This window comes from Armigeres subalbatus, unplaced genomic scaffold (genome assembly GCF_024139115.2).
Source record: "Armigeres subalbatus isolate Guangzhou_Male unplaced genomic scaffold, GZ_Asu_2 Contig111, whole genome shotgun sequence".
Lineage (NCBI taxonomy): Eukaryota > Metazoa > Arthropoda > Insecta > Diptera > Culicidae > Armigeres > Armigeres subalbatus.
In genome coordinates this window covers 45,331-69,584 of record NW_026941858.1, presented here as the reverse complement: position 1 = coordinate 69,584, position 24,254 = coordinate 45,331, and the positions used below count along the sequence as shown (strand labels likewise).

The 24,254-nt window shown below is 40.3% G+C and overlaps 1 protein-coding gene and 1 long non-coding RNA gene across 11 annotated transcripts in view; one reads left to right on the top strand and one right to left on the bottom strand.

The window, feature by feature from the left end:
• The window catches only part of LOC134202242 (bicaudal D-related protein homolog), a 147,350-nt gene extending 137,100 nt beyond the window's left edge, over positions 1-10,250 (top strand). For all 10 annotated transcript variants that reach the window (XM_062677288.1, XM_062677280.1, XM_062677285.1 and 7 more), the window contains 2 exons: positions 7,820-8,133; positions 8,192-10,250. In XM_062677288.1, the coding sequence (XP_062533272.1) occupies positions 7,820-8,133; positions 8,192-8,626 (749 nt within the window). In that variant the 3' untranslated portion in view covers positions 8,627-10,250. The remainder of the gene's footprint in view (positions 1-7,819; positions 8,134-8,191) is intronic.
• LOC134202239 (uncharacterized) lies at positions 4,091-4,756 on the bottom strand. The gene is made up of 3 exons (XR_009977184.1): positions 4,661-4,756; positions 4,480-4,594; positions 4,091-4,408 (listed from the first exon to the last, which is right to left on the bottom strand). It is a non-coding gene; the product is annotated as an uncharacterized LOC134202239 (long non-coding RNA).
• Positions 10,251-24,254: the final 14,004 nt, after the last annotated feature.

The following is a 24,254-nucleotide window of genomic DNA, read 5'->3' as shown; positions in this document are numbered from 1 at the left end:
ATGTCGAAAATCCATCGAAAGATAAAGACGCTATTAGCGTTTGAAATCTATCCTAATTTCGTGACGGTCTCGAATTTGGAAATTTCGGTTTTACACCCTGTATCTGAGTCTTCCCCTTAGACGTAGTTTACGTCAAAAGAAAAGAAAAAAAAAGAACATGAAAAAATAGGTAAGCAAATAAAAAACAGAAAAAAAAATAAAAATAAAGTTGAGTAAGAAAGGTTGGAACACCCTGGTGGATGGATAACATTGATTTTAGGTTATAATTCTTTTATAAAAAAAAGATTTGAAAAAAAAAAATTGAAAAAAAAAATTTGCTTCGATATAACGTAACCTCGATATAACGTAACGAAAATAAAAATTGAGTTACGTTATATCGAGGTATGACTGTATACATATCTGTGCTCAGGCTTTGACAATTGTTGATGCATTAGGAAAGCGAATATTTTATGCTTGTATTAATTTATTATGTTTACATGTGACACTTTTCTTTATATACCTATTATCCAATAAAATTCGTAGAATTCATCTTGATAACGCAATAGTGATTTGGCTTTTGCAAACATCTTTTATAAGGATTTCCTTTTTAAACACAGAACACAAACCAAGTTGCGGCGCTTTCCGTGATCGATCTTCATGACTATTGTGAACATATGGCGTGATCCTCTAAGGTGGCGTGACCTGACAAACCTGCCACCGTACGAGAAACGTTGTCGTTTGATTAGCATCGAACCACTAGAGGTAAGGCGGATCGCCGCTCAAGCTACGTTTGCTGGAAAGCTGCTCACGGGCCACATCGATTGTTCAGCACTACTATCGCAGTTAAATCTGTACGCACCTGAAAGACCTCTTCGCCAACGCCTATTTTTGTATCTAGAACCACAGACTAGCAACTATGCACTATACGAGCCAATTCGATCTATCAGTCGGCACTTCAACGAATTCTTCGACATGTTTGACTTTGACTTATCAGTTGACGTGTTTCGTCATAGGTTACTAAACTTTTTCCGTACCGCTGGCCGCAACCAATTCTTTAAGTTATATTCATTTAGACATTTGTTGTCAGTTTGATAATTTTAATAAATAAACAAATAAACAAATATCACTTACTCAATATTATAACGTGTCTTGACATATGGGTTTATTACCATGAAAACATTGGACTGTCTAATCTGGAGAGTAAACTGTGCAATTAAGAGCGAAAATTTACGCGTCCCGCACCGTTGGTCCTTCAGATTTATAGTTCGACCAATCTCAATGTATGACAGACCTACGTGGGCTGGACACATTACCCGAATGTCGAAGAACATTCATCTATTTGGAAGATTTCGTATTGCTACTGGCATTTTAACAATACTTGATTGAATTACTATTGAAAAGAAAAGCACTATATATTTATTTCTATTTTGCAGCAAACATGTATGTATATGGGAAAAACCATACAATTTTAAAATAGGGCATATTCAAAATCACACCGATGAAAGATTTTAAAACACCCCTTATCATTTTCCTGGTGCTCTAAGCTTTCTTTTCGTGAGAAAATCACGGAGGTTCATGAAAGTGCGATAATATTCGCCTCTGGGGGCACCGTGTGCTGTAATAATGCAAAAATGGCTGGAGGGTCCACTATTGGTTGGGGGTCCACTATTGGGCACTTTACCCTAGTTATCCGGCAGTCGTTGTCGTCGTGAGCATACCGAGCATACCGTATAAGTCTAATGCTACGTACACACCAGTCAAGCAGTTTGACGAACATTGACTCCGCCCCCAAGAAAACGCTTCGGTTGCTGCTTTGTTTGAACGTGTGTGAAGTTGTTCGAACAACCATTTGACAGTTAGCGGCTCGGTTGGAAAAAATTAAAACGGTTTGATTTTGGTTTGAGTTGTCGGGGGTGGAGCCAAGGTTCGCCGAACATGTTTGAGCATTTGTAGTGAAGTTGCACAAACCCTCATATATTTTTTGATGGTTGATGCTCAAGTTGGCACTTCGGTCGTTCGTGTGTGATATTGTTGGTCGAATAAATTGAATGTTCGTGCCGCTGTTGGCAAAACTTGATGGATGTCTGAATAAACGAGAGGTGGAGTCAATGTTGGTCAAACTGCTTGACCGTGTGTACGTTCCATAAGATAGTTTTAACCTCATCCAGCGTTAGTGGTTTCGCAACATGACCATCGTCAGCTTCTGCTTTTTAGTAAACTTGCGTCGTCACCGTTCAACAAATCCTCGAAGTGCACATGGTGGGTACTGTGTGGATTTCTTATATTCTCATATTGTTTGAATCCATGGTCTCATGCGCTTCAGCGCTACCACACTTTTTTCATGCTGCTTTTTCTCTTTGGGGTTGGATTCGTCGCTCTTCTGCCCTTGCTACATTGTACCGTTATATATAGGCTGACCATACGTACCGTATTTAACGGGACAGTCCCGTTTTCTAGACCTTTTTGTGGTGTCCCGTCGTAATCTGAAAAATCCTCAATTTGTCCCGTTTTTTTGTTGATTCTACATTGATCATACATAGAAAGTGTTTTTTTTGCGTCCTTATTAGGGCCGATGCCCACGTAGCGTTTTTTCAACGCTGCGTGCACGTGGCGTTGAAAAAACGCAGGTGTGCATCGGTGCGGTGACGCTGCGTTACCGCTTTTTCCCGATGCACATCTGCGTCCTTTTATCGCTGTGTGCACGCAGCGTTGAAAAGACGCTACGTGGACAGCGGACCTTATAGAGATTTACAGCCCTCGGCTGGTCATCTCTCAACAAAGAAAGTGGACGAAACCCACACAAAAAGTATTGCTTTTAAAAGAATCCGTAAAATGTATAGGTAAATAAAATAGGCAAATAAGATTAGATTAGGTACCTAGCGTAGTATAAATAGTGTAAGTTGCGATTGTTTTCTTCAAGTCGAGTCAAGTACGAGACACTGAAGACGACCACACAGTTGTGGTCGAAATACGCCACGCAGCTTAGTGTTCATTAAGCTATTCCACAATTATTAATTACGAGGTTTCTAAGCCAAGTCACCATTTTGCATTCGTATATCATGAGGCTAACACGATGATACTTTTATGCCCAAGGAAGTCGAGACAATTTCCAATCCGAAAATTGTCTAGACCGGCACCGGGAATCGAACCCAGCCACCCTCAGCATGGTCTTGCTTTGTAGCTGCGCGTCTTACCGCACGGCTAAGGAGGGCCCCATAATACATTCCGGTTGAATACATTCCACTAAAAGAGCTTTATATATTTTTCTTTAAAAGAATGCTATCTAGGCCGTTCTGTGTTTTCCATTGATCAACTTTGCTTAAGGTTTTTAACAGTTAATGACAACAAGCACTTCTTCAGAAGATTTTTCATACATTCAAAGATTTGTTCTGGCTATTCCAGACTCGGAGGCATTAAACTTTGGCCAATTTCATCGGTGGATTGAACGGAATTAGTAACTTGGTAGACAAGTTTTTCCTTAAAATCAGGTCACGCCTCAACGTCAATAAAATGAAGCGCAAGGACAGACATTATTCTTTTTGAATATTCTGGAGTAGGTACTTATTTTTTTCAAATCTGCTTTACCACATGTTGTTCAATCATTTGATTCTTTTCGAATCATTCATAGTCTTTCTGAATAATTCTGAATTTTTCGAAATCATCCGCTATGAAAAAAACGACGGCATGAAAAAAAATATTTATAAATCAATTGAACAAAATCGAGTTTAAAGCAGTTTCAAACCGAGGGAAAATTTGGTCGGATTAAAGGCCAGATCTAATGGAACGTACACACGGTCAAGCAGTTTGACTAACATTGACTCCACCTCTCGTTTGTTCAAACATCCATCAAGTTTTACCAACAGCGGCACGAACAATCAATTTATTCGACCAACAATATCACACACACAAAAAAAAAATCGTTGGTAAAATTAAAAGAAACGTTGGTAAAATTAAGAAAATTAGTTAGTGATTTTCAGTAGAAAGTATAGAATTGTTAAATCTACCAATGCGAAAAATGTCACCTCTGCAAGAACTTTGACAGGAAGAATATTTTTAAAATAAGATTCTCCTCTCAAATCGAAAGGTGTATTTTACATTAGAATCAACTAGTGATACTTTCAAAACAACTAGTTGTAGTCACTCTCAATTTCACATGTGAATTATAAATTTATGTTTTCCAATTTAAAATAAAAACATTGAGAATGGCAAGAAGAACGAGTTATTTTGCGCTTCTATTTTATTATCCTTTTCAAATCAAAAACCAAGCAACATTCTTTTCTGCTACTTTTCTTTAAATCTGTGCCTCATCAGCGACGCGTTTCGAGGTGCGGCTGTCAACATTTGGTGGGATTCGTTTTCCGGCGTACCGACGGGAATTCGTCGCGAATCTTGTATCCTCTGTTGGACGGAATCTTATAACAGCTTCAACCTGGAGCAAAATTTAATATCAGCACCCTGAATTTTCTCACTAATCACTATCGATATAATGAAAATACTCACGTAAAGAAAGCAGAAACGTATATCGTTTAACGTAGACAGCCGGATGACCGATTAGATGCGAGTTAGGTGCGAGGTCAAGTGCTTGATGATCTTTTCCGAGGTATCTACGACGATCCTGTGACGATCGATGAATAAAATATCATGGAGTCATGGAGTTTTCATGGCAAAGAGAGATTTTCACCTGTGGTTCCATTCATTCCGTCGAAGCAATTTATTTAAACCTTGATGATCATTTGACTGTTTTCGTAAACGCCAGGAGTAATTTTCTCGAGCCAAGAAGTTGACAGCTCGTTTGGTTGCCAGAGTGGTTCTTATTTACCGCCAGAGTTGCCGAAACAAGGAAATGAAAATTTCATTTAAAAATTTGCTATACCTCAATTCAAAAATTTTCGCACTCAAAGGTACAATGATTCATCGACAAAAAAAACTTTGAAATTGAAAGTTTTGTATTCACAGTAAATGATTCGCTACTCAAAATTACTAGAAATGAGCAACTTTCAAAACAAAAGTGCAAAATTCTCAAAAGCACAATTTTTTTTCTCTCTGTGCACGAACGACCGAAGCGCCAACTTGAGCACCAACCATCAAAAAATATATGGGGGTTTGTGCAACTTCACTACAAATGCTCAAACATGTTCAGCGAACCTTGACTCCGCCCCGACAACTCAAACCAAAATCAAACCGTTTTAATTTTTTCCAACCGAGTCGCCAACTGTCAAATGGTTGTTCGAACAACTTCACACACGTCCAAACAAAGCAGCAACCGAAGGGTTTTCGTGGGGGAGGAGTCAATGTTCGTCAAACTGCTTGACTGGTGTGTACGTTGCATAAGGTCCCCACATACTTTAAGGCTACACACTTAAAATAAATCGCCGAATTCGGTAAAATTTTACCGAAATCTCAACAGCAGAACTGTTCGGTAAATAATTTAACTGATTTTCGGTGATTTTGACAGTTGAGCAATGGAAAAAATTACAAAAAATCTGTAAAATAAATTACCGAACAGTTCTGCTGTTGAGATTTCGGTAAAATTTACCGAATACGGTGAAATGAGGTAAGTGTGTAGTTCACACATCAGGAACTTGTCTACAAATTTCGCTCCCATGTATGCGGACGAGATTTATGGGATTTCGTTATTGTACGTGGATTTCCCTATTGGACCCGACCGTTCGAAATAGTCGCTCCTTGAACGGTCGTTGGAATCGCCGTTTTCACCTTCACACCGGTTTTCATAGTAAAATCTGTCAAAACTGACAAGCCTGCCACGTGCTTTTTGCTGTTTCCCTCGGACTTCTCTTTCTTTTTCCGATGTTTTGACATCTGTTTTGATAGACAAGGAGCAAACAACAAGGTAATCTACCAAACATTTATTGAGTTTGGCAAACCTTGCTGCAAAAGGGAACGTTTTGAAATAGGCAAGTGAATCGACCATCGAATCCATTGGTCAAGTAAATCCACAATATGAATAATTAGAAATTCGGCTCGATTTAAAATACAATCCGGCGGAAATCATCGAGAGTCCGAACTATAAAACAGGCTATAAACAGGCAAGATTCTTGAGGTGTGAGGCTACTTTTAGCGTATTTGAAATCAATTTCGATCAAACTATTGTTTACTTTGACTATTGTTTGTTATTTTTAAATGTTCAGGATAGGAACAGTTTTTGATATTGGTCAATAAAAAAAAACCCTAATGCACACGGAAGAAATAAACTACCCAAAAGTGAGTTTAATTCACCCAACCTCGAACATCCGTACGGGAAGCCGAAATTGAGTAAGTAGGGTCGAAGTAGTTTGCCTTTACTCCCATGTTAAAAAAGTACCCAACGGAAAATTTATTTACCCAAATGTAAGTTTAATTCACTCAATTTCGACCTCAGGTAATAAAACTCAAAATTGGCTTCCCGTATTGAACTGGCGTCGTTGGATTGTTTGGCTCTTTTGTTTTTGACAACAAAAGTGGATGAAAGAAAAGAGAAAAAATGACTCAAAAGTAAGTTTAAAAATACTCAATTTTGGGTACTTTTTTTCTTCCGTGCATGTCTAAGAGTAGATAATTTTTTTTTAATTTCCCAAATTTTGTTTATATTGAAAGATGCGTTATTTTCTATTGGTTCGTGTTTTTATCCGCGTCCCATTGAAGAGTTACATATTTGTAGTTTATTAGTTTTCCACAACTAACTTAATACAATAAAAGGTTCTTCTTATTCTTCTACAATAGAAGGTTATGGTGGTGAATGATTACCTCTAAAATATTTCTAATGTCTTACACGGAATATGAAAATTAAGCCCATAAATTTTGAAATTTCCACAGCTCTTGAATTTTATCAAAAGGTTTTTTGACATGTCCCGTTTTGCAAGCGCGTTTGTCACGTTTTTTCACCGAGATCTGGTCAGCCTAGTTATATATTGCAACGGGTACAAGACATTAGCACCCAACTCCCGGCAGCACTTTTCTCGCTGGAACTCCTCATCAAACCAACCATTTCCTTGGTGTCAACACTTCCTGCGCTGTAGTAACAGCTTCATGGATATTCTCCCATAATCTGTTGACGTCGCCATATCCGTTGGCATCGCCTCGTCCAGCTCCCAACGGTATTGTTCAGAAACCCCTTTCATTGTCAATTAAGTGCTGTATATTGAAACGCATCGTTCTGTTATTTGTGAATTCGTGACACTGCAAAGTCGTGCCCGAATTATCGCAGCTACAGGTTAGTGATCCGAGTTGATGTTCGGGCCTCCGAAGGACCTGTGGTACCAGGTGTGTTTACGGATACGTGCGAAATAGGTATTGCTGATTGCCGTCCCTCTGAAGGTTTTCCATACCAATGATAGGGCGAAAGAAGCTTTTCTCCCGATCTACACGTTCGCTGAGCTCCTACCAGGGTTGTTTACCCAATCTTCTCTTGTGAATTGATTAATAATGGGATAATAAAGAATAGGGTGAATTATTGTACGTGGATTTCCCTATTGGACCCGACCGTTCGAAATAGTCGCTCCTTGAACGGTCGTTGGAATCGCCGTTTTCACCTTCACACCGGTTTTCATAGTAAAATCTGTCAAAACTGACAAGCCTGCCACGTGCTTTTTGCTGTTTCCCTCGGACTTCTCTTTCTTTTTCCGATGTTTTGACATCTGTTTTGATAGACAAGGAGCAAAAAACAAGGTAATCTACCAAACATTTATTGAGTTTGGCAAACCTTGCTGCAAAAGGGAACGTTTTGAAATAGGCAAGTGAATCGACCTTCGAATCCATTGGTCAAGTAAATCCACAATAATTTAGAATGCTTATTCATATTTCCAGAAATTGATAACACCGCTCTCACCTCAATTTTTCACAGGTCTTCACTCGGACATGTCCTTCTCATCCTTGGACAATACATCATCGTCTTCGCCCCAATCGGTTGACGCCGGTTTGGGTCCATCGGCGGGCCCTTCGCCACACACGAGTGGTCCCGTGGGAATCAACGGTCGGGAGCCAGAGAAGTTTCACCGAGGAATGCTGTCGTCTGCGGCAGATGAACTGGTTCACATCATCATGAACATGGACGCTATGCAGTTCAAGACCATGTTCGAGCAGACTCGCTCGATGCTAATCGATCAGGAGGAAGATATGAAAAAGAAGTCCGATCGGATCATGCAGCTGGAGAGCAAGGTAAACATATTTGAACCGTTCAAAATTTTGCATAATTTGTATTTTATCTTTTTCGCAGTTGTCTGTCCAGGACATTGAACTGCAGAGTGCAATCGAGGAGCGCAACCAAGCTCGAAACGATGCGTCGGACTCGACCATGGCACAGGATGAAACGGTGGTTCAAGCTCGTAAAGATCGGGACGCTGCAATCGAACGGAGAACCAAGGCCGAGGTTGAACTGGCGAAGAACCGGGTAGAGCTTATGCAGGCCAACAGCCAACTGCTGGAGGCCATCCAGCAGAAGGTGGAACTGCTGCAGCAGCTCGAACAGTGGCAGATCGACATGCACGAGCTGATCGAAGAGCAGATGAAGAATAAGCTTAACAATGAAACAAGTACAAAACCGCAAACGCCTCAGCGTTCATCGTCACAGCAGACCGGCGCTTCCGGGTCTGCCGGTTCGTCGGCCAGCAACCGCAAGAGCCGCCTACTAGATCTGTTCTATCATCGATGAGGAGAAGCCCGAACTGTACGAACTAAGCGAAAAACAATTGATCAGTCCTCAAATAAGAGAAGCTACTCGGTGGCAGGCCATACGGCTAAGCTGAGGAAGCGGCTCACATTGCATTTATATTCAAAATCTAACCTATTGTAACTGTCTTGGGTCGCTTCCACTGTTTTGAATATCAAACGTTTTAACAGCTCTCCGTTTCCGAGGTACCGTCGGTAGCTTCAGGGCCTGAATGGGGACCATGTGATAGTGAACTGATCAACGTTTCTACTGACTATTGATTTTTTTTATAAGTGGTCTACCAAAAATCAAATCTGGGACCTTAAGACAACAGTATTTTTGTATGGAGAACTATAGTAAAAATCGTTTTTTAACAGTCAGATCTTTTCAAAATAACCGAAAGCAAATTAAAGAACATATCTTTTATATTCTGCATCGCAGTTTACTTACATAATAATAACAATTGGCAACCCACAGACCTTCATTAAACCTTAACGAAGCGGAAACGATTTAATAATTTAAAGAACGTGTAATTTATGTAGCTAAAGTTAACATTTTACAGCCCGGTGTAACCAAAAATTTGTAACGTGAGAATTGGATTATTGAAGCGTACTTACTGTAATGATAATTTAAATAACGAATAACATCAAAACTAACATAAACCATTGTGTGTACCATCTGTGTATGAGTGTATTGTTCCTTTTTTTCTCGCTCTAACCGGCATAAACGATGCGATGTTCTCTCTTGTTCTGACTGCAGGACGATCCTGCCAGGAAGTGATCTACAGGGACAGCGTTAGAACGAGAGGGTTGTGATACTTATTTGCAAACTCAAACACCCTGAAACGGATGGGCACCTTTGTACTATTATATAATAGCGCTCTATTAATTAATCTGATACCGCACTAGAGAAGATTACTCGAAAAGATGAGCTGAGTGATAAAACGAATGCCTTTTTATCGAAACAACAGAATCAAAATTTTGATGCGTAAAAACATGAAAATGGTATAAATGAACAAGATATGCATGAGTTATGTAAATATATGATTAAATCTGTTGGAAAATTTCTTATTGATGAAAATACTTTGTTCACGTACCATTTGATCAAATCACGATAGGGATCTAATCATCATTAGTTCAATTAAAATCTGAAAAGATCGACCACTGAAGTTGGATTTTTCATTCGTATCATGCGTTCAGCCTAACTTCAAAAGTAGAATGCTGTAGCATTGGATAATAATTCTTCTCCCCTAGTTGATTTTTTCTGATATTAATTGAGTTGAGTATATTATGATTGCAGTTGATAATGTTGTGCGAATTCTATTGAAAGGAACCCCAAGATAACTCCAGTTTCGTGATTGCAAGCATAGTAGCACCTGTTGCTTTTTAGACCATCCTATTAAACAAAATTCTCGAAGCAGTGCTTTACTGTTTGAAAAGTAAAGCACTGCTTTGAGAATCTGGTTTAATAAGGTGGACCGAAAACCAACAGCAACCATAAATAGGATTCGAATGCTAATCTATACAATGCTGAAGCTGATAGCTGACTCTGTCAAGTAATCTTATTTGTAACTGTTGTAACTGAAAACGCAAAAATGATAGAAATAAAGTAATAAAGATGAGATTAAGTTCAACGTGGTTGTTTTTATCTGAAGGAAAGTTCTATATCTAAGAAATTCGTTAGACATTAAGATAAGCATTTGTCAGCAAAATGTAGACCAATATGCAGCTTTTCCTGCACACTCAGTTTTTAATTCTGTAGCTCGGCAAAAATCCGCATAGCCGTGTGCCCAACGAAATATAAACTGATATCCCGGCAAAAATGACGTTTGTTAGCTGATTTTCGGCAAATTATTTGCTGATTTTCAGCAGTTTTGACAGAAATCTCGGCAAAAAACATGTTTGCTGGGGCACGGCTGTGCGAAACTCGGTAAAAGTACAGTGACTATAATAACAGTGTAGGACTCTAGGTAAAAGTATAAAATTTTACCGGTAAAAAAAATTAAGTGTTTGAATACTATTATTTGCAAACTTTACTAAAGAGGGTTCGTTGCTGAAACGTCTACAAAGAATCAGAAGGGTTATATACAAGATACGACCGCCCGACGTAAACTACATAAAACAGATAATTCCTTTGCTTAGAGCCTAGAGTGATTGAAATTTTGACTTTTGCGCTCCCCTATGCTTGAACGCCACGCCGTTGCGCGAGGAGTGCAACATCATCCGCCAATTCGAAGTCATTTAGGTGCTCCATGGTTATAGGCTGCCATACCAGCCCGCGGTTTGGTTCACGGTCAATCGCATCTACCAGAGTCTCGTCGATTACGATGAGGAACAGTTAGAATACATCCGGTGATAGAATACATCCTTGCCTCACACCGGCTACGACCCGGATAGGGCCGGACAGGACCCCATTGTGCAGCACTCTACACGAAAAGGCTTCGTACTGTGCTTCGATGAGGCCGATGATTTTCTCAGGAACCCCCTTGCGTCTCAGGGCGCCCCACATATTCTCGTGATTGAGACGGTCGAAAGCTTTTTCGTAGTCAATGAATACAAAGTAAAGGGAATCTTGGAATTCGTTGACCTCCAGAATGATGCGGACCGTGACAATATGGTCCACACAGGATCTTCCGGCACGGAATCCGGCTTGCTGCCGCCGCAGAGTCGCATCGATCTTTTCCTGAATCCGGGCTAGGATAATTTTGCACAGAACTTTGAGAACGGTACACAGCAACATAATGCCTCGCCAGTTATCGTCAGGTCACCCTTTTTGGGCACCTTCACTAAGATACCTTTCATCCAGTCGACCGGGAAAGTTGCGATATTACGAAATAAACGATGCAGTAGTTGAGCGGATGTCATGGGGTCAGCTTTGAGCATCTCGGCTGATATGCGGTCGACCCCTGGGGCTTTATTCGATTTCATACTTTGGATGGCTGTTTGAATCTCTAGCAGTGATGGAGCTTCGGTATTGACGCGTGTTATACGTCGGATCCTAGGCAGATCATGTCGAGGTGGTGATGGCCTGGCTGGCACTTGAAAAAGTTGTTCGAAGTGCTCGAACCAGCGTTTCAGCTGGTCAGTTGGGTCAGTCAATAACTGATCATTCGCGTCTTTCACAGGCATCGTTGCGTTAATCTTCGCCACGCTTAAGCATCGCGAGATATCGTAGAGGAGGCGAATGTCCCCGGTTGCGGCGGCTCTCTCTCCTTCGTCGGTCAGAGAGTCTGCCCACGCCCGCTTGTCCCGTCGACATGAGCGTTTTACTTCCTGCTCAAGAGCCGCGTATCGTTGACGGGGTAAGACTTTGGCTCCTCTTTGTCGGAGTCCTTCATTTCCATAAATAACAACACTCACTTTTTCAACACTTATAATTTTGTTTATTTTCTAAATATTTTTATCTTTTCTTTTTTTTTTCATTTCTGTCATGTTTTCACATGAACCTACTCTCACCAACATCCCTCTTCAAACTGACTTTTTTCAACACTCTCAAGCTCACACTCTGTAACGATTCATTTTCATTCTCTCTTTCTCTCGCATTCCTTCTCAATCTCTCCAAACGTCTAATTTCGTCATCATTATTTTTCAAGGCATTATGATGACTACACTGTTATAAATATTTGAACAGATTGAGAGTAATTTATGAGTACTGTTCATGTTACTAAATAATACAATATTGCGTAATTGTTATTTAATCCAACTCAATCCTACATCCTTCTCTTCCCCTACTCTTTACCAAAAACCCAGATTAATCCACCTAGCGGTGATGGTGCCTTTCTCGATCTTCGTAAAATGTGTGTGCTTGAAAAAAGATGAGCTAGTGGCTAGGAGTAAAAAAGACAAATTTCTTTGTCCGTTCTATGAAAATCAGATTATTTATGGCAAAGATATTGTAGATCCAGTTGAAAACCGAAAATCATATTTTGTCCCATTTCCGGATGTCGCAACTGCATCGCGAGTGGTGCCCGACTATGGCACAGTTGCGCACTACTCGCGATGCAGTTGCAACATCCGGAAATGCGATTTCGCGGGACCTCGATTCGGTTTTCAGCTTGATCTACAATATGCTAATAAGAATTTCGACATTTTGTTTCCTTTTCCAATCTTTTGACGTACATAACCCTGTTTTATTTCACCCAGTCATATATTTTAAGGATATCACTTTTGGATGTTAGTTGAACTGAAGCTCCGACTACACAAAAAGAAAACGAAAATGTCATTCCCATCACGCGAGCGGAGGGCAATATTTGTTATGATATAAATCTCATGACCGTCTTTCTGCCAAACTCCCGTATGAAGTGGGAGAGACAGAGACATCATCTCAGTTCGTCGAGCTGAATCGATTGGTATATAACACTATGGGTCTCCAGGCCTTCTGTAAAAGTTTGGTTTTGAGCGAACATACAGCCTTTTCGTATAAAAAGGCTAAAATGGTGTTTCGGCCATATCTTCCGATCCCATAGTCCGATCTAGCCAATTTTCAATAGGAAACAATGGGACAGGATTCTGCGTCGAATGCAACTTGTTTCGTGTGAATCGGTTAAGGTTAGGTGTCCGAAAATAGGTGACATTTTTGTGATTTTTATGAAAAAGGTATTTTGGTCATAACTTCCAATCCCATAGTCCGACCTGTCCAATTTTTAATAGGAAACAATGGGAAAGGATTTTGCGTCGAATGCAATTTGTTGCGAGCAAATCGGTTGAGAATAAGTGCCTGAAAAATGAGTGACATTTCTTACGCAATATTTTCGTATGAATTTGTATTTTGGCCTTAACTCTCGATCCCATAGTCCGATCTGGCCAATTTCAAATAAGAAATAATGGGACAGGATTCTGCGTCGAATGCAACTTGTTGCGAGCAAATCGGTTGAGGATAAGTGCCCGAAAAATGAGTGACATTTTTTACACGATTTTTTCGTATGATTTTGTGTTTTGGCCATAACTTTTGATCCCATAGTCCGATCTGGCCAATTTCAAATAGGAAACAATGGGACAGGATTCTGCGTCGAATGCAACTTGTTGCGAGCAAATCGGTTGAGAATAAGTGCCCGAAAAATGAGTGACATTTTTTACGCGATTTTTTCGTATGATTTTGTATTTTGGCCATAACTTTCGATCCCATAGTCCGATCTCGCCAATTTCAAATAGGAAACAATGAGACAGGATTTTGCGTCGAATGCAACTTGTTGCGAGCAAATCGGTTGAGGATAAGTGCCCGAAAAATTAGTGACATTTTTTACGCGATTTTTTCGTATGAATTTGTATTTTAGCCATAACTTTCGATCCCATAGTCCGATCTGGCCAATTTCAAATAGGAAACAATGGGACAGGATTCTGCGTCGAATGCAACTTGTTGCGAGCAAATCGGTTGAGGATAAGTGCCCGAAAAATTAGTGACATTTTTTACGCGATTTTTTCAAATGAATTTGTATTTTGGCCATAACTTCCGATCCCATAGTCCGATCTGGCCAATTTCAAATAGGAAACAATGGGACAGGATTCTGCGTCGAATGCAACTTGTTGCGAGCAAATCGGTTGAGGATAAGTGCCCGAAAAATGAGTGACATTTTGTTGAGTAGTTTTGCGCACACACACACACACACACACACACACACACACACACACACACACACACACACACACACACACACACACACACACACACACACACACACACACACACACACACACACACACACACACACACACACACACACACAGACATCACCTCGATTCGTCAAACTGAGTCGATTGGTATATAACACTATGGGTCTCCGGGCTTTCTATAAAAAGTTTGTTTTTGGAGCGATCATATAGCCTTTACCGTATACTTAGTATACGAGAAAGGCAAAAATCATATTAAAAAAATGTTTTTTTTTAGTTTCACCATACTAGACATATTTGTAAAAACAATCTAACTGCTACCGGTTCTCGAGACGATAATACATTTCATCAATCTGGTGTTCCTTGCTGCATTCTTATTGTGACATGGCATAATTCTGTTTATGAATCTGCAAAGAAAAATCGATTATTTAAGGGTCTATTCAACTGAAATACTTACCACAAATAATTTTCTGTAACAATATTATTACAAATCTGTTTCTCATACGCCTTACTTTCTGCATCCAAGTGAAAAATATAAAAAAACCCAGATTAATCCACCTAGCGGTGATGGTGCCTTTCTCGACCTTCGTAAAATGTGTGTGCTTGAAAAAAGATGAGCTAGTGGCTAGGAGTAAAAAAGACAAATTTCTTTGTTCGTTCTATGAAAATCAGATTATTTATGGCAAAGATATTGTAGATCCAGTTGAAAACCGAAAATCATATTTTGTCCCATTTTCGGATGTCGCAACTGCATCGCGAGTGGTGCCCGACGCACTACTCGCGATGCAGTTGCAACATCCGGAAATGCGAGAAAATGCGATTTCGCGGGATCTCGGTTCGGTTTTCAGCTTGATCTACAATATGCTAATAAGAATTTCGACATTTTTGTTTCCTTTTCCAATCTTTTTGACGTACATAACCCTGTTTTATTTCACCCAGTCATATATTTTAAGGATATCACTTTTGGATGTTAGTTGAACTGAAGCTCCGACTACCCAAAAAGAAAACGAAAATGTCATTCCCATCACGCGAGCGGAGGGCAATATTTGTTATGATATAAATCTCATGACCGTCTTTCTGCCAAACTCCCGTATGAAGTGGGAGAGACAGAGACATCATCTCAGTTCGTCGAGCTGAATCGATTGGTATATAACTCTCCAGGCCTTCTGTAACAATTTGGTCTTTGGACCGAACATACAGCCTCTTCGTACAACAAGGCTAAAATGGTGTTTCGGCCATAACTTCCGATCCCATAGTCCGATCTAGCCAATTTTCAATAGGAAACAATGGGACAGGATTCTGCGTCGAATGCAACTTGTTGCGTGTGAATCGATTAAGGTTAGGTGTCCGAAAAATAGGTGACATTTTTTGTGATTTTTATGAAAAAAGGTATTTTGGTCATAACTTCCGATCCCATAGTCCGACCTGTCCAATTTTCAATAGGAAACAATGGGAAAGGATTCTTAGTCGAATGCAATTTGTTGCGAGCAAATCGGTTGAGAATAAGTGCCTGAAAAATGAGTGACATTTCTTACGCAATATTTTCGTATGAATTTGTATTTTGGCCATAACTCTCGATCCCATAGTCCGATCTGGCCAATTTCAAATAGGAAACAATGGGACAGGATTCTGCGTCGAATGCAACTTGTTGCGAGCAAATAAGTTGAGGATATGTGTCCGAAAAATGAGTGACATTTTTTACGCGATTTTTTCGTATGAATTTGTATTTTGGCCATAACTTTTGATCCCATAGTCCGATCTAGCCAATTTAAAATAGGAAACAATGGGACAGGATTCTGCATCGAATGCAACTTGCTGCGAGCAAATCGGTTGAGGATAAGTGTCCGAAAAATGAGTGACATTTTGTTGAGTACTTTTGCGCACACACACACACACACATACACACACACATACACACACACACACACACACACACAGACATCACCTCAAATCGTCGAACTGAGTCGATTGGTATATAACACTATGGGTCTCCGGGCCTTCTATAAAAAGTTTGTTTTTGGAGCGATCATATAGCCTTTACCGTATACTTAGTATACGAGAAAGGCAAAAACCTTAAAATAACAAAAATAAGTAATAAAACCCAGATTAATCCACCTAGCGGTGATGGTGCCTTTCTCGACCTTCGTAAAATGTGTGTGCTTGAAAAAAGATGAGCTAGTGGCTAGGAGTAAAAAAGACAAATTTCTTTGGCTGTTCTATGAAAATCAGATTATTTATGGCAAAGATATTGTAGATCCAGTTGAAAACCGAAAATCATATTTTGTCCCATTTCCGGATGTCGCAACTGCATCGCGAGTGGTGCCCGACTATGGCACAGTTGCGCACTACTCGCGATGCAGTTGCAACACATAACCCTGTTTTATTTCACCCAGTCATATATTTTAAGGATATCACTTTTGGATGTTAGTTGAACTGAAGCTCCGACTACACAAAAAGAAAACGAAAATGTCATTCCCATCACGCGAGCGGAGGGCAATATTTGTTATGATATAAATCTCATGACCGTCTTTCTGCCAAACTCCCGTATGAAGTGGGAGAGACAGAGACATCATCTCAGTTCGTCGAGCTGAATCGATTGGTATATAACACTATGAGGCTGCAGGCCTTCTGTAAAAGTTTGGTTTGGGAGCGAACATACGGCCTGTGCGTATAAAAAGGCGAAAAGGGTGGTTCGGCCATAACTTCCGATCCCATAGTACAGTGGTGCTCAGCATTTTGTGCGTTTCTTCCCTTAATTTGCTTGTCACACAATAAAAATGAGCTTTCACCTTACAAGTTAGTACTTGGATGAAAGCTTTCAAATATATCTATCAGCTGTGCATATTAAAACGAGTATTGGTGTTAAAATCACTTCGTACGACTTGATCAAAATAAAATTATCTTGCGGCACTTTTGTTTTGCTTTGACCGTTTCGGACGGAGTAACACCAATATTCGTTTTATTACCCTCCGCAGATAGATATATTTGAAGGCTTTCGACCAAGTGCTAATTTGTATGGTCAAAGCTCATTTTTATTGTGTGAGAGGTAAATTAAGGAAAAAAAAACGCTCAAATTGCTGAGCACCACTATATAGTCCGATCTAGCCAATTTTCAATAGGAAACAATGGGACAGGATTCTGCGTCGAGTGCAACTTGTTGCGTGTGAATCGATTAAGGTTAGGTGGCCGAAAAATAGGTGACATTTTTTGTGATTTTTATGAAAAAGGTATTTTGGTCATAACTTCAGATCCCATAGTCCGACCTGTCCAATTTTCAATAGGAAACAATGGGAAAGGATTTTGCGTCGAATGCAATTTTGTAGCGAGCAAATCGGTTGAGAATAAGTGCCTGAAAAATGAGTGACATTTCTTACGCAATATTTTTGTATGAATTTGTATTTTGGCCATAACTCTCGATCCCATAGTCCGATCTGGCCAATTTCAAATAGGAAATAATGGGACAGGATTCTGCGTCGAATGCAACTTGTTGCGAGCAAATCGGTTGAGGATAAGTGCCCGAAAAATGAGTGACATTTTTTACGCGATTTTTTTGTATGAATTTGTATTTTGGCCTTAACTTTTGATCCCATAGTCCTATCTGGCCAATTTCAAATAGGAAACAATGGGACAGGATTCTGCGTCGAATGCAACTTGTTGCGAGCAAATCGGTTGAGGATAAGTGCCCGAAAAATGAGTGACATTTTTTACGCGATTTTTTCGTATGATTTTGTATTTTGGCCATAACTTTCGATCCCATAGTCCGATCTCGCCAATTTCAAACAGGAATCAATGGGACAAGATTCTGCGTCGAATGCAACTTGTTGCGAGCAAATCGGTTGAGGATAAGTGCCCGAAAATGAGTGACATTTTGTTGAGTAGTTTTGCGCACACACACACACACACATACACACACATACACACATACATACACACATCACCTCGATTCGTCGAACTGAGTCGATTGGTATATAACACTATGGGTCTCCGGGCCTTCTATAAAAAGTTTGTTTTTGGAGCGATCATATAGCCTTTACCGTATACTTAGTATACGAGAAAGGCAAAAATAGAAGAATTATTGGAAAATATGACACATATCAAATGATAAAAAACCGAACTAATATTTTTGCCTTTCTCGTATACTAAGTATACGGTAAAGGCTATATGATCGCTCCAAAAACAAACTTTTTATAGAAGGCCCGGAGACCCATAGTGTTATATACCAATCGACTCAGTTCGACGAATTGAGGTGATGTCTGTGTGTGTGTGTGTGTGTGTGTGTGTGTGTGTGTGTGTGTGTGTGTGTGTGTGTGTGTGTGTGTGTGTGTGTGTGTGTGTGTGTGTGTGTGTGTGTGTGTGTGTGTGTGTGTGTGTGTGTGTGTGTGTGTGTGTGCGCAAAACTACTCAAAAAATGTTACTCATTTTTCGGGCAAAAATCAAAATCTTTTTTCGGGCACTTATCCTCAACCGATTTGCTCGCAACAAGTTGTATTCGACTCAGAATTCTGTTCCATTGTTTCCTATTGAATATTGGCCAGATCGGATTATGAGATCGAAAGTTATGGCCAAAATACAAATTCATACGAAAAAATCGTGTAAAAAATGTCACTAATTTTTTGGGCACTTATCCTCAACCGATTTGCTCGCAACAAGTTGCATTCGACGCATAATCCTGTCCCATTGTTTCCTATTTGAAATTGGCCAGATCGGACTATGGGATCGAAAGTTTTGGCCAAAATACAAATTCATACGAAAAAATCGCCTGAAAAATGTCACTCATTTTTTGGGCACTTATCCTCAACCGATTTGCTCGCAACAAGTTGCATTCGACGCAGAATCCTGTCCCATTGTTTCCTGTTTGAAATTGGCCAGATCGGACTATGGGATCGAAAGTTATGACCAAAATACAAATTCGTACGAAAAAATCGCGTAAAAAATGTCAAAATCTTTTTTCGGGCACTTATCCTCAACCGATTTGCTCGCAACAAGTTGTATTCGACTCAGAATTCTGTTCCATTGTTTCCTATTGGAAATTGGCCAGATCGGACTATGAGATCGAAAGTTATGGCCAAAATACAAATTCATACGAAAAAATCGCGTAAAAAATGTCACTCATTTTTTGGGCACTTATCCTCAACCGATTTGCTCGCAACAAGTTGCATTCGACGCAGAATCCTGTCCCATTGTTTCCTATTTGAAATTGGCCAGATCGGACTATGGGATCGAAAGTTATGGCCAAAATACAAATTCGTACGAAAAAATCTCGTAAAAAATGTCACTCATTTTTCGAACACTTATCCTCAACCGATTTGCTCGCAACAAGTTGTATTCGACTCAGAATTCTGTTCCATTGTTTCCTATTGGAAATTGGCCAGATCGGACTATGAGATAGAAAGTTATGGCCAAAATACAAATTCATACGAAAAAATCGCGTAAAAAATGTCACTCATTTTTTGGGCACTTATCCTCAACCGATTTGCTCGCAACAAGTTGCATTCGACGCAGAATCCTGTCCCATTGTTTCCTATTTGAAATTGGCCAGATCGGACTATGGGATCGAAAGTTATGGCCAAAATACAAATTCGTACGAAAAAATCGCGTAAAAAATGTCACTCATTTTCCGGGCACTTATCTCCAACCGATTTGCTTGCAACAAGTTGCATTTGACGCAGAATCCTGTCCCGTTGCTTCCTATTGAAAATTAGCCATATCGGACAATGGGATCGAAAATTTTACCACTTTTGCCTTTCTCGTATACTAAGTATACGGTAAAGGCTATATGATCGCTCCAAAAACAAACTTTTTATAGAAGGCCCGGAGACCCATAGTGTTATATACCAATCGACTCAGTTCGACGAATTGAGGTGATGTCTGTGTGTGTGTGTGTGTGTGTGTGTGTGTGTGTGTGTGTGTGTGTGTGTGTGTGTGTGTGTGTGTGTGTGTGTGTGTGTGTGTGTGTGTGTGTGTGTGTGTGTGTGTGTGTGTGTGTGTATGTGTGTGTGTGTATGTGTGTGTGTGTGTGTATGTGTGTGTGTGTATGTGTGTGTGTGTGCGCAAAACTACTCAAAAAATGTCACTCATTTTTCGGGCACTTATACTTAACCGATTTGCTCGCAACAAGTTGCATTCGACGCAAAATCCTGTCCCATTGTTTCCTGTTTGAAATTGGTCAGATCGGACTATGGTATCAAAAGTTATGGTCAAAATACAAATTCGTACGAAAAAATCGCGTAAAAAATGTCACTCATTTTTCGGGCACTTATCCTCAACAGATTTGCTCGCAACAAATTGCATTCGACGCAGAATCCTGTCCCATTGTTTCCTATTGGAAATTGGCCAGATCGGACTATGGGATCGGAAGTTATGGCCAAAATACAAATTTATACGTAAAAATCGCGTAAAAAATGTCACTCATTTTTCAGGCACTTATCCTTAACCGATTTTATCGCAACAGATTGCATTAGACGTAAAATCCTGTCCCATTGTTTCCTATTGAAAATTGGCCGGATCGGACCATGGGCTCGAAAGTTATGGCCAAAATACATTTTTGCCTTTCTCGTATACTAAGTATACGGTAAAGGCTATATGATCACTCCAAAAACAAACTTTTTATAGGAGACTCGGAGACCCATAGTGTTATATACCGATCGACTCAGTTCGACGAATTGAGGTGATGTCTGTGTGTATGTGTGTGTGTGTGTGTGTGTGTGTGTGTGTGTGTGTGTGTGTGTGTGTGTGTGTGTGTGTGTGTGTGTGTGTGTGTGTGTGTGTGTGTGTGTGTGTGTGTGTGTGTGTGTGTGTGTGTGTGTGTGTGTGTGTGTGTGTGTGTATGTGTGTTCGTCTGTGCGCACCCACGTACCAAAATGTAGCAAAAGTGTCACTCATTTTTCTTGCACTTATACTCAACCGATTTGCTCGCAATAAGTTGCATTCGACGCAGAATCCTGTCCCATTGTTTCCTATTTGAAATTGGCCAGATCGGACTATGGGATCGAAAGTTATGGCCAAAATACAAATTCATACGAAAAAATCGCGTAAAAAATGTCACTAATTTTTCGGGCACTTATCCTCAACCGATGCAGAATCCTGTCCCATTGTTTCCTATAGAAACTTGGCCGGATCGTACAATTGGGTCAAAAGTTATGGCGAAAATACTAATTTTAAAACTACAAAATAAAATGCCATTTTTTGCTCTTATGCTCATCCGATTTGTTTGCAACAAATTGCGTTTGTCGATAATTTTTTTATGCATATAAACAAATATGAAAAATAAGACCAATCCACATATTAGTGTTATTTGAGATTTTTCCAAACCTTTTGAACGAACGAGAAAGGCACCATCACCGCTAGGTGGATTAATCTGGGTTTTTATGAAAAGATTCTTAAAAACTTTAACATCGATCAAGCATCAACATGAAAAAGGCTCTAAATATCAGCCATGCATCTAAATCAGAAAAAAATTCGACTTGCCTCTCCACATTTCATTCCCATGTTCTATTATAAAATACAATAACAATAACACTAAAAATAGTATAAAATTACAAACCCAAAATATTATAAATATAGACCAACAACAATTGTTTAAACTTTATTGTTTCTATATTACACCAATTGAGATACCATATTGTTGTTTCATTAGACGTACAATAGGTTCTATTACCTGCAAAATGTGGGCAATAGAATTACAATAAATTCTATTGTTTTGGAAAAAAATTTGTTCGAGAAAAATCGATTTTTTTATTGTAAAGATACATAACAACCCCCATTTTTCATTGTAAAACTGCCATTTACAATAGGCAGTATAGTAGAAAACAATGATGTAGGATTGAGAGTAATTTATGAGTACTGTTCATGTTACTAAATAATACAATATTGCGTAATTGTTATTTAATCCAACTCAATCCTACACTCTGGTTTTCGATCGCTCTATCGCGGCTTTGGCTTCTCTTCGCTCCTCTATCTTCCTCCAGGTCTCATCGGTGATCCATTGTTTTCTCTGGGTGCGTAGTTCGCCCAGATTGTTCTCGATGGTGGCGATGAAGGCATTCTTGATGGCGGTCCATTGGTCTTCCACGCTGCCACCTTCCGGAATATCTGCAGCACGCGTCTCCAATTCTTCAACGAAGGACCGTTTCACTGTGGCATCTTCCAGTCGGCGTGTGTAGAATCGTCGTCCAACTATTTCCTCCTGCCGACGAATCCGCGCAATGCGCAGGCGTATTTCGCCGATGAGGAGGTGATGATCAGATGCGATATCGGCACTACGTTTATTCCGTACATCAAAAAGGCTCCGTTTCCATTTTCGGCTGATGCAGATGTGGTCGATTTGATTTTCTGTAAAGCCGTCACGGGAGACCCACGTGACCTTGGGAACCGGTCGATGAGGGAAGAGCGATCCCCCGATCACCATGTCGTTATTACCACAAAATTCTGCGAACAGCTCTCCGTTTTCGCTCATTTCTCCGAGACCATGGCGTCCCATAATGCGCTCATGGTTCGAGTTGTCGGATCCCATCTTCGCATTGAAGTCGCCCAAACAGATCTTGATATCACCCTTCATAATTCTATCTACGGCGGCATTGAGTTGACTGTAGAAGTTCTCTTTGTCTTGCAGATCGCCAGCATCGGTTGGCGCATAACATTGGATTATAGTAAGGTTTCTGACCCGTGTTCAAAATCTGGCAACGATTATCCTTTTACTCATAGGTTCCCACTTCATAAGCGCAGAGTGTGCCTGAGCGCTTAGTAGGAATTTAAGCCAACTCCGCGATGCCGGGGATCGTGTTCACCTCGTAAACCAGAGTATAGCAGAACTTGTCCCGACGGCGTTCGTGTTCTCCAAAGTTTGGCCAACGGACTTCACTCAGTCCCAGGATCTCAAGCTTCATGCGGCGTGCCTCATTGGCAAGTTGTGCCAATTTACCCTGCTGGGCTAGGGTTAAAACGTTCCATGTTCCTATTCGTGTCCGTTGTTTCGCACTAAGAGTCGTCGCCATAAAATCAGTCCGTATTCTTTCATTATCGGATTCTCGAACAAATTGATGTTTCGGGAGCACTAGATTGTTAGCCCAAGGTTTCCTGTCCATCGGGATGGGTCTGCCATCTTAGATATAGCTTCCGGGAAATAGCATTTCATACTCAGCCGCTGGATGCCAGAACAGACGCTGTTGGAGCCGCACCTCCTTGGTAAACAGACCTGTGAAATCCATATTTAGCACAAACTGTCGCCCAGCACACAACCTGCTCGCCCCCGGCAGTTCAAACACCAAAGAGGACGACTCTTTATCGTTCAAAGCAACTCTTGCTTTGATACGCATAGATCAGGGATGTATCGAGGAATGTATAAATACTATGCATTACATATGTACGACGGGGTTATAAAGCACCCTCTCACAAGACCCTCGATCAACTGGGGCAAAATTGTTTAAAGTCCCAACCTGAGACGAGACCTGCAAAGACGGCTTCTTTTTCCTTGTTTTGACACTTGTTCTTCTTTTCATCACAGTTGATCATCGATTCTCAACTGTTTCCTTGAGTGTTTCACCTAAATCCCGGGTAGAATCTTCTGAGCACAATAAAAGTGTTTGTGATTTACGGATTTGTAAACTTACTTTTATGAAGATTTTCCTATCGGAAATAAAACACGTATTCATATCAATTCAATATTAAGCTGTCCGGCTTCTCTAGAATACTTTTCAAAGTGAAAAAGTACTCGTAAAACAAAATCATTCGGAATACTTTTTGAGGGATACCAATACTTTTACACAAAAAGGTGCTGGTTGCATCTGACAATTCGTGACAGCGCTTGCTGGTTGCAGATGAAGTTACATTTTTTCCTCTTTGCAAGTCCCGTCCCAGGTCCCAACCAACACCAGGACTAGGCTAGTGAGCTTTGAGCGGCACACGGTCGCTTTGATGGGGCCTGCTTGGGGACACATGCAGCTTTTTATAGAAGTTCAACAGAGCCCACTGTCGAACCCCACCACATCCTTGGCAGACCCCACAGGACGCACCATCTCACTCTAGCT